A 9,962-nucleotide genomic window follows, 5' to 3' on the forward strand; every position below is an offset into this window, starting at 1 on the left:
TGATTCTTAAACTCAGTGATGGTTATACGAGCGTGTCCACATGTTAATAATTCATTGAAATGTACACTTATGATTTCTGCACTCTTCTGTATGATGTCGTGCTTCAATTTTACCGAATTTAATCTCACAGTCTAGTGGGAAAGTTATACAGAGCGGCAAATAACTATGGCTCAGTTTGGTCAATGAATTCAGGACTCGGTATCTTCTTGCCCTGTTGCAGCAGTTGACCCCAACGCGGCTGGAGGCTGACCGCAAGCTAATCCCAGGCTGCTGCCAGCTGGAAAACCTTGGGTAAGTTACACACGCGTGAGCCTCCTCGGTTCCCAAATCTGTAAAATGGGAATAACAATACCTGATACAGTTATTGCAAGGGTGTAATCTATGTAAAGTGGGTAGGAGTGCTCCGCAAGCACATAGCAGGTGTTCCATTCATTCCAGCTACCTTTACCATGAAACTGTAATTTTTACAAGGAAAAGGATCCTCCTCAGTGCTCAGTAAAGAAATGCTTTGGGTTTAATATCCACCGCCGGTCTCCTCGGGGACGGCGAGCTCACGAAGAAGCGTGGTCGGAGGTGCTGAAGCTCGGGAAAGCAATCTCCCTGGACAGGCGAACTCGCAGCCCACCGCTCTCCGACCGCGTCCTCCTTAAGCGCGGAGCAATGACGTCATCCCCCACGCGGTGCAGCCTACCTTGGAAGCTCCCCAGCGGTTCCTCCCGGCCGTCTCCATTGGCTGGCCAGGATCCGGCGGCCCCGCCCCTTTGCCCGCCACGGGACCCGGGAGCCCGCCGTCAATCTGCCCAGGTGGGAGCGGTGATTGGCCGCGGGGCCCGCCCCCCAGAAAACTCCGCCGCGCTCGTGTAGGCTGCGCGCTTGGGGTGGGAGGGGCGCGGCACCGCGTTAGGAGTTGCCGCTGTCCCGGTCAGCGTGCCAGGCCGCCGTTGGTCACTCCTGCAGCCCGCCTGCTGGGCAGGGCCGGCCCGGCCCGGCCATGGAGTCCTACGACATCATCGCCAACCAGCCCGTGGTCATCGACAACGTGAGGCTCGGCAGCCGGGGGGAGGGAGCACGCGGCAGTGCACGCGGGGACCCCCGACAGACTCGGCTGGTCCCTCTAGCTCACTGCCCGCCCGCCACCCCTGCCGGCCGTCCCCACCTGGCCCTATAGTTGGGGCCACGGGGCCAGCCCCCCGCTGGCGCGGCGGAACCCCAGCCCGAGCCCTCCCTGAGCCGGGCGGGGAGGTCCGGAGAAGAAGGGGGTCCCATCGTTCTGGCGGCCCTTGGTCAGCATCCGGAGAGGTGGGGTGACAGTCGGGCGGCCCGGCCGATGCACCCCGGACTTTTCTCAGTTGAGAGTGGGGTTACTGGGGAGGTTTCGACCCCAGCCCCTTTACCTCTTCTCAGGCTGTGGCTCTGGCTGCCCTCTTGCACACTGCTGGCCCCATCTTTTGGAGAGGGTTGGCCTGGGGACCTCTACAACAGCTCTTCCCAAGTGCTGCACCCCCAGGCAGCACTACCAGAGTGGGCAGGCCCTACTGCGCTCTTTTCCTGGGACTGGGGAAAATGCAAGTTAAGCTCTGCCAACCACATAGCCGCCACCACCTGGCTGGCCACTTGGCTACTTTGACCCTCTCCTGAAGTGCTCCCCGAGCCAAGCAGAAGTTCCACAGCCGGCAGGGCAGTGGAGAGAATTCAGGACTACTCTTCCCAGGACCCATAGCAGTTTGGGAACATTGTTTGCAAACCTCAGAGGAAAGTTGCCTGGCTTCATTGTGGTTTGTCCTTCAGCACTGGGGCTCAGCATGTTTTCTGGTCCACGGGAAGAAAATGAAGGGCAGGGATCTGTGGATCTGCCCCTAGCTGGGTATCTGCCTCTGGTGTGTGGGCCTTGGAGTTTTTGATAATGACTCACTTCTCTTTCTGGGATCTGTCTCCTTGTAATCCCTGAACGGCTGTCTTTTTTGGAGTACCCATGTAAGTGCCCTGAGTCACAGCAGGGGATGTTTAATAAGGCTAGAGCTGGGCTTGGAGGATGCTCTCCATCAGGCTACAGGAAAGATCAGGCCAGTTCCTTACTTGGCGGGCTAATCAACAAGTTAATGAGTTTAGAGGGCAACCTGTTTGGTCCCTCTGGGCTTCCAGCCCCTCCTCTGTAACTTGGGGATGTTTATTTCTGCTCTGCAGACCCCAAGGGTTGTGATGGAGATCTATGGGAAGAGGGGTTGAGATGCTCATTCTTGCACTGAGTGGGAGGTTTCTAGATGCCAGGTTCCCTTTAAGATATTCTATGCCAGGTTCCCTTTAAGATATTCTAAGTCCAGCTTCCATGCTGGAGCAGTGGCAAGACCAAGCTGTCCTCCTGTGGTCTCTGGAGAAGCCACTTGAGGAGAGGTGCCAGTTGTGTCAGTGAACCCAGTGATCTTCCCCAGCGGGTCCTGTGTGTGGCCCATGGTTGCTGAGGGTAGGGGGCCAGGGAGTGTTGAAAAAAGCTTACGGGTTGCTTCTAGCTGGGTTTTGGGAGTAGCTTGTGCTGCTATTGAGTCCTTCTGCCTGGAGCTGACCTTGGAGTGTGCAGACGAGGATGTACTTCGTGGTTCCTCCATCTCCACACTAGTGACATTTTGGCCTAGATAATTCTTGGTTATGTGGGGCTGTCCTGTGCCTTTTAAGATGTATAACAGCATCCCTGGCCTCTACCTAGAAGCCAGTGGCAGCCCCCGCTCCCCAGTCTCCAGACATTGTCAAATTTGGGGGAGGGGATGCAAAATCGCTCCCGGTTTTGAACCACTGGTGTACTTGTAAATGGCCTTGCCCTCTTGGCAGGATCTCAGGCTGCCACCCCGGGCTGCCATGGTGGGGGCAGAAGCCCTCTCCATGGCAAGGGCACTGCCTTCATCTGGAGGTGAAGGTTGGGAGCTAAACATTGTTTTTCTTTGCAGGGTTCGGGGGTGATCAAGGCTGGCTTTGCAGGAGACCAGATTCCCAAATACTGTTTCCCAAACTAGTAAGTGTTGCTCAGGCAGTATCCCTAACCCTTCGGTTTGCTTCCGCGGAGAACGTGGGTCCTGTGTCACAGCTCTCTTTGAGGCCAACTCTTGTCCCCACCTGTAGGGAAAACTCCAGATTTGTGAAGCTGTTGCTCTTAAGGGCGCTGGAAGGAGAAGACATGTGCTCTGGGCTTCCCCCTCCTCTTTGGAGGCTGATTTTGGTCCCTCCTTTAGCCAGGAAGGAGGAGAAACCACCAGCATTCCCCTCGGGACAGGGTGTGGTAGCAGCAGCAAGAATAAAAGAGAGAATCTCCAGGAGAGAGACCTAGACTCAGAGGGAAAAGTGGGGAGTTACTGCCACCCCTTCCTCCCGGGAAATGTTTTCTTCAGGGCCCATTTATTTTCAGACTCTAGAAAATATTTTGTTCAGTCAAGGAGGGTCTTTGCCACTGGAATGGTGCCAGTGGTGGCAGAGGTAAGAGGGAGGTGAGACCTGGAGAAAGCCTGGAGTGCTCCTCCGGCCACTGTAGCCCATCGGGAAGTTTTCCCTCGGCCGTGTCTCGTCTCAAATCCTGGAGGTTTTAGGGTTTAGTGGCCTACGCCGGGGTGGGGGAGTCCTAAGGCCCCTGAGGTGGCTGGCTATATCAAGACAGAGCCAGCCTAGAGCATCCAGTGGGGCCTCAGCTTTCCTTTCTGAACTCAACGTTGAACGTAATTAAAGGTTCCTCTTGATGTGCAGGGAACTTGGGTCAGATTTTGTAATGGTAGCCCATCCACTCTGCCAAGAATTGCATCTCTGTTCTGGAAGCCCTGGCAGTGGGCAGGGGCAGGACTGACTGAGTGAGAGAGGGGTGTACGAGGGAGCCATAGCCCAGTTTCCTGGGGCCACCCCGCCTTGGTCTGCCCTCCTGAAATCAAGAGCGCGGGCTGAGTCATCGTGGCTACAGAAGCTGACCCTCTGCCAGGGCTGACATTACAGAGCTCTCAGCCGTCTCTGGGAGGGCTGGTGGGAAACGGAAGTAACACCTCGTCTTCTGACCCTGAGTCTTCTGTCCTGCCAAGGCCTGCTCTGTAGTCCCGTGACCCGTAGGCCTAGGTTCTGACCTTTACCCCGTGGCCACCTCCTGATGCTTTGAGTAGTTACCCTCTTGACCACTGGAGTTGGACTTTGGTCTTCCTGGACGGGGCTCAGCTGTGCCCCCTGCCCACCTCCCTGACCTCTCCTGTCTTCGCAGTGTCGGGCGCCCCAAACACGTGCGGGTGATGGCTGGAGCCCTGGAAGGGGATGTCTTCATCGGACCAAAAGCAGAGGTAATACCTGTGGAGCCTGCCTTTTTCTGGGTTTGGGGTCCTCATTGTCCCAGGAGCCTTGACTGGTGGTCAGAGCTGTACCGCCAGAGAGGGCCCTGGGAGTCTGTTCTCTGAGGCCATCTGCTGCGTGCCCTCCTGGCTCCAGGATCCAGGCTCCAGCCCAGCGGTACTGCACCATGGTCCCTTTGCTCTGTGCGATGGGGCCATGGTTCCCGTATAGGGCAGCACAGTTAGACCACTTCACGCCCTGTCTTTTAGAAACTACAAAGGAAAGAACTGGTCAAAAAGTGACTTAAAAGTCTGAATCACTTGGACTTGGTGACCTGAGTGAGAGGGCCCGCTCTTGTGCTCCAGCCGGGGAGACACCCAGAGGCTGCACGGCCAGATGAGGCCCTTGGGAGGAGGAGTGAGTGGGGGTGAGGGTGGCAGGGATAACAGGCAAGCGCAGTTTAGGCACCTGGGGTGCCTACGGTGTGGGGTGCGGATAATGGGGCTCTCAGGAGATGGGGTCAGGAGGAGCCGCGGCTGTGGGTGAGAGGCCGAGGGGCGCCGGGCAGGAAGGGGCACGTTTGGGGGTAAGTTGAAGGGCAGGTCTGTGCGAGAGGCGCGAGCACTGGCTGAAGAGCTGGGAGGAGAGGTAGCTCACGGCATCCAGCTGTGCCCGGGAGGAGCGGTGGCAGCACGTGACCGCAGGAGGGGACCAAGTAGGATCGGCCTACGTGGAGGCTCCTGGCACTGAAGTGGTGGGGATGGAGGTCAGGCTGTGCTGGCAGTGAGTGTAGAGGACGAAGGGCTGTGGAGGGAGGGAGGGGACTGAGGGTGGCAGGGAGCACGCTGCCACCCTCTCTGGTCCTGGCCTTGGAGACTGGCTGGGCTCTGAGAGCCCGAGAAGCAGTTGGACAGATGAACGTGCGCTGGGTTCAGGACCCGTCACGGGACATGGGGACACCCGGCGAGCGGATGAAGGGGCAGCTCCCGGGCGGGCGGGGAGCAGTTGCCGGGTGAATGTCTGGTGCCACGGCCGGCCTCGCCCCTCCGCAGGAGCACCGGGGGCTGCTGGCCATCCGCTACCCCATGGAGCACGGCGTGGTGCGGGACTGGAACGGCATGGAGCGCGTCTGGCAGTACGTCTACTCCAAGGACCAGCTGCAGACCTTCTCCGAGGAGGTGGGGCAGCGGCCCCTCCCGCCGGGGCCCGGTTCTCCCTGCCCGCGGCGTCCCAGCCAGGCTCCCACCTTTCCTCCGGCTTTGTCAGGGCCTGCCGCCTCTGTGTTGCGTGGGCCTGGGTCCACCCAGTCGGTGGCTGCCGAGCAGAATTTTCCAGGGAGCGCTGGATCTTTGGAAGAGTAAAACTACTGGCAGATGATGGGCTTGTGCCGTCGGGAGGGATGGCAGGCCGCAGCTTCATGTGCTCACAGGGGCGGGTGGCTCTCTGGAAGGATCATGGCAGCGCCAGCACGCGGTCTTTGCACCTGCCGGCAACTCTGCCGTCTCTTGCAGCATCCTGTTCTTCTCACGGAAGCTCCGCTCAACCCGTGTAAGAACCGGGAGAAGGCGGCAGAGGTGTTCTTTGAGACCTTCAACGTGCCAGCCCTGTTCATCTCCATGCAGGCCGTGCTTAGCCTGTGAGTGCTCCCTAAGCCCTGCGTCCCCTCCATCTCCGTCCTCCCTGGGGGCAGCCTCCTGCTCAGGATGACCAGGCGTCCGACTTCCCTGTAGAAACAGCCCCCTGATGACTGTCCCTTTAGGGAGTCCCGTGGGTCCCTTTTTCAGACCAGATGATGCACATGTCCCAGGGTCCCTTCCAGGGGTGAGGAGGTCCCCATGCCTCAGTGGCTGAGGTGAAGGGATGCTGACCTGGTGACAGGTATGCAACAGGACGCACAACGGGAGTCGTTCTGGACTCAGGGGATGGGGTCACTCACGCCGTCCCCATCTACGAGGGCTTTGCCATGCCACACTCCATCACGCGGGTGGACATTGCCGGCCGTGACGTCTCCCGGTACCTCCGGCTGCAGCTGCGCAAGGAGGGGGTTGACTTTCACACCTCGGCTGAGTTTGAGGTTGTCCGGACCATCAAAGAGGTGACGCAGGGCAGGAGGTGGGGAACGGGGCGGGGGTGGTCAGACCCGGTGTAAGGTTGAGCCCTGGGTGCTGGTGTCCCGGTTGCCGCCTCCTGAGGGCTGTGTCCCCGCCCACTGCAGCGGGCCTGCTACCTGTCCATCAGCCCGCAGAAGGATGAGGCTCTGGAGACAGAGAAGGTGCAGTACACCTTGCCAGACGGCAGCACCCTCGAGGTAAGTTGCCAGGCCGGCCCCGGGCGGGGGCAGGAGTGATGCCGGAACCTGGAGGAGGAGGAGGCCTGTCTGCCTCAATCTTGTGTTCCCAAGGTGGGGCCAGCGCGGTTCCGGGCCCCCGAGCTGCTGTTCCAGCCAGACCTGATAGGGGATGAGAGTGAGGGGCTCCACGAGGTGCTGGCCTTCGCCATCCACAAGTCTGACATGGACCTTCGCCGGACGCTGTTCGCCAACATCGTGCTCTCCGGCGGCTCCACACTTTTCAAAGGTACCACAGTTGGGAGGTGGTAGTATGACTTGGAGGCCAAGGGCAGCTGGACCCTCAGACTGCATCCCACCTCCTAGAAGCCTGGGAGATGGCCCATTTTCTGTTGGTTTTTTGGGTGCTCAGTTTTTGTTTTTTTAAGAGAAAGATTTAAAATTAAATTTTGTTTACTTTGTAAATAGGTGATAAGTTTAACGAGGTCTAAAATGTATTAGATGCAGTCTGCCTTCTCCCCGTTGTCCTGGTCACCCAGTTCCCTCCCCACAGGAGTTGTTAGTTTCTCAGGTAACACCTGTGCGTGAATAAGCACTCCCTGTTTACACAGACCTTAGCGTACTCTGAAGCTCCACGCCATGTATTTTTGACTTTGCACCACATCCAGAGGAGCTTTCCTAGCGCGTAAGTTCCCTCACCTGACCGTACGGGCTGTCTGTGCCATTTACCTGTTAGCCTGCGGATGGCCTTGGGGGTGGTGAAATTCTTTCTGGTCACGAAGATGCTCCAGTGGGTGACCGCATACGCTGTTACTTCACGTGATGAGAACACACCTAAAAGAAAAACCCTAGGACTAGAATTGCTGAGTAAGAGGGTGCGTATGTGCATTTGTTACCTGGTAGGTATCACCAGAGTTTCCCTCCTGAGAGGCTGTGTGCCACTTTCGCCCCCATCAGTTATGGACGAGAGTCCCCCGGCGCCGTCCCGACACTGTGTGTGACGTTTGCCCATCTGCTGGGTAGAAGTGGCAGGCGTGTTCTCCTGACGCGTCGTTCGCCTTCGACTTTGCTTCTGGTGGTTTTGGCTCCAGAGCATCGGGGGAGGGAGAGCGTAGGGGTCAGGCAGAGCTGAGTGACTTGGGGCTCTTTCTCATGCTGCCTTCCTGAGGAAGGAAGCTGGGCCCACCTGTAGGCATGCTGCTGGATCTTTTATGCCTTTGGGGTGGCTTGCCCTTACCCTTAATCCTGGCAAGAATGACTAAAACAAGCGTGGCAGCAGCTGGGGCTGGGGCACCAGAGGTTGGATGCGGGGGAGCTAGTGGTAAAGGGTCAGATGTGGACCCCCAGTTCAGCCAGCCTTCTGTTCACAGGCTTTGGCGACCGATTACTAAGTGAAGTAAAGAAGCTTGCCCCCAAAGACGTCAAAATCAAGGTGAGGTTATGGGGAGTCCCCATGGGGCATGGGGGTGCTGGGCAACCTTGACCCGGGGAGGAAAGAGCAAGAACCACCTTCAGGTGCCCTCTGCCTTCCAGGCCCAGCCCAGCCCTGCTCCCAGCTGAGGCACTTGCTGCCTGGCCTCGGGCACTGGGAGAAAGGCCCCCCCCAACCCCGAGGCTGGGACAGGGGCTTCTGCGGGGGGATGGGACAGTCACGTTGCCGCTTGCTCCCTCTAGATCTCGGCCCCTCAGGAACGGCTGTACTCCACGTGGATCGGGTGAGGCGGGGCTCACGGGGGGTGCTCTGGGAGGAGACCATTGTGCCCTGGACACTTCTCCCCGGGTTGGCCCAGGCCAGGTGGAGGTGGGTGGATTTCCCTCCCAGGTAAGGGAAGTGGAGCTCTGGGCGCCCAGGGAGGGCGGCTGGCTCAGCCCTCAGGTCCACAAGGCTGCTCTCTCTCCCTCCTCACAGTGGCTCCATCCTGGCCTCGCTGGACACTTTTAAGAAGATGTGGGTATCCAAAAAGGAATACGAAGAGGATGGCTCCCGGGCTATTCATCGTAAAACCTTCTAGTGCCCAAGGAGGAAGGTGTAGCGTTGGGAAGATGGGAGGAAAGAGGAGCCAGAGTCCTTAACCCTTTCTGGTCCGGTTCACATACTAGGCCTCAGGGCCCCCTGCATGCCCTGAACCCCGGGCAAGTGATGCAACAATGCTTCCCTGCAGCCCTCCACACACACACGCACACACAGTAACATTAGCTGCATGGATGGGAGGCTTGAGCTGGAAGATAGGAATTGAGGGGCCCAGCTTTGGGCGGTTCTGGGTGTCCCCCTTGGCAGAACCAATTAGGCCCATGGCTCTCTGCTGCCCCAAGCTCCAAGGCCAGACACCCAAATACCCCCATTTTCTCCGACAGGGCCAGAGCGCCTGGATGCCTGTGTAACTAGCCTTGGGGAGTGGGGTGGAGGAGGGGGCAGCCAGCAGCTCCCCGCCGGTGCGTCACTGCTTCTCACGCCACCTCCTCTTCCTGACCCGACAGAGTAGCCCAGAGGGCCACACCTAGGCATCCCTGACCCTTTCACACTCTGTTCTCCCATCTTTCTGGATGGGTGCCTTGGTGTAGACTGAGTTCTTGTCAGTCTTCTGTCCCCCGTAAGGGGTCTGGACCAGGGTCCGACCCTTTGGAGCCAGAGCAGAGGATGCACTGGGTTTGGGCGGCCGCAGTGTGTTGTGTTCTCCCCTTCAAAGCACTTCATTGACTTGCTGCTCCCTGTCCTTTACGCCAGTACCTGGGACAGGAAGGGTTAATGGTCTTCATTTGTTGAAGGGAAGCCACTTAATCACAAGTCAGACCTAGTGGGGGTGAGGAGGGCACACTTCCTCCTCCCACCTCTCCCACAAAAGAGGTCTTCATTTACCTTGTGGCCAGGACCCCCATCTCCCTCTCCCACAAGTGTACAATAATTTAACACAGTTGCCTGAAAAAAAATTTTTTGTAAATCATTATAGTAATACTTACGGACAAGGCCCAGTGTGTGGCTCTGTTTTCTTGTGGTTCTTTGCGCTGTTGTTTGCTCCTCCATCCCTGAGGACCAAAGCAGCAGGGCACTGGCTCTAGCTCAGAAGCCTGAGATTTCAGTGGTTGGCGGGGCAACGTGGCACGGGAGGCCCCAGGAGGCTGGGCTCTCAACCTGGTGGCGGAATTCCCCAGCCTCTTTACACGCTTGCTGCAGTCTGCCAGGAGAAGCAGAGAACAGGCTGACTTCCTCCCCTTTATTCTCGGATGGGGCCTTGTGGCAGGCGGGGCTGGGGCTTGGTGCATCCACGTCCTCACCTGTTCTGTTTGAGCACCTCTGCTGCCCGGCTCAGATGTAGCTGAGGCCAATAGACCCGATACAGGATCCAAGTTCAGACAAGTCAGGAAGGGGGGTGATGGGAGAGATGTAGAA

General features: G+C 58.1%; 1 protein-coding gene across 3 annotated transcripts; it reads left to right on the forward strand.

The window, feature by feature from the left end:
- Window positions 1–866: 866 nt before the first annotated feature.
- ACTR1B (actin related protein 1B) lies at window positions 867–9,545 on the forward strand. 3 transcript variants are annotated; one of them, XR_009009948.1, is made up of 11 exons: window positions 867–1,039; window positions 2,940–3,004; window positions 4,223–4,298; window positions 5,340–5,465; window positions 5,799–5,923; window positions 6,166–6,382; window positions 6,503–6,595; window positions 6,689–6,863; window positions 7,945–8,006; window positions 8,249–8,375; window positions 8,484–8,605. XR_009009948.1 is itself a non-coding variant. In XM_007197328.2 (11 exons), the coding sequence occupies exons 1-11, from the start codon at window positions 992–994 to the stop codon at window positions 8,584–8,586; spliced, it is 1,131 nt and encodes a 376-aa protein (XP_007197390.1). In that variant the 5' UTR covers window positions 868–991; the 3' UTR covers window positions 8,587–9,545. The 3 variants fall into 3 exon arrangements, 2 of the variants coding, with proteins under 2 accessions (XP_007197390.1, XP_007197391.1); XM_007197328.2 differs by having other exon boundaries at window positions 868–1,039; window positions 8,249–8,289; window positions 8,484–9,545; XM_007197329.2 differs by lacking the exon at window positions 5,340–5,465 and having other exon boundaries at window positions 868–1,039; window positions 8,249–8,289; window positions 8,484–9,545.
- Window positions 9,546–9,962: the final 417 nt, after the last annotated feature.

This window comes from Balaenoptera acutorostrata, chromosome 12 (assembly GCF_949987535.1).
Source record: "Balaenoptera acutorostrata chromosome 12, mBalAcu1.1, whole genome shotgun sequence".
Taxonomy (NCBI): Eukaryota; Metazoa; Chordata; class Mammalia; order Artiodactyla; family Balaenopteridae; genus Balaenoptera; species Balaenoptera acutorostrata.

What these genes read in the sequence shown, in the direction of transcription:
- ACTR1B (XM_007197328.2), top strand. Translation starts at nt 992, where the DNA reads ATGGAGTCCTACGACATCATCGCCAACCAGCCCGTGGTCATCGACAAC. An exon ending in TCATCGGACCAAAAGCAGAG is followed by an intron (nt 4,299 to 5,339) that starts GTAATACCTGTG and finishes GCCCCTCCGCAG; the next exon opens with GAGCACCGGGGGCTGCTGGC. An exon ending in CGGCTCCACACTTTTCAAAG is followed by an intron (nt 6,864 to 7,944) that starts GTACCACAGTTG and finishes TTCTGTTCACAG; the next exon opens with GCTTTGGCGACCGATTACTA.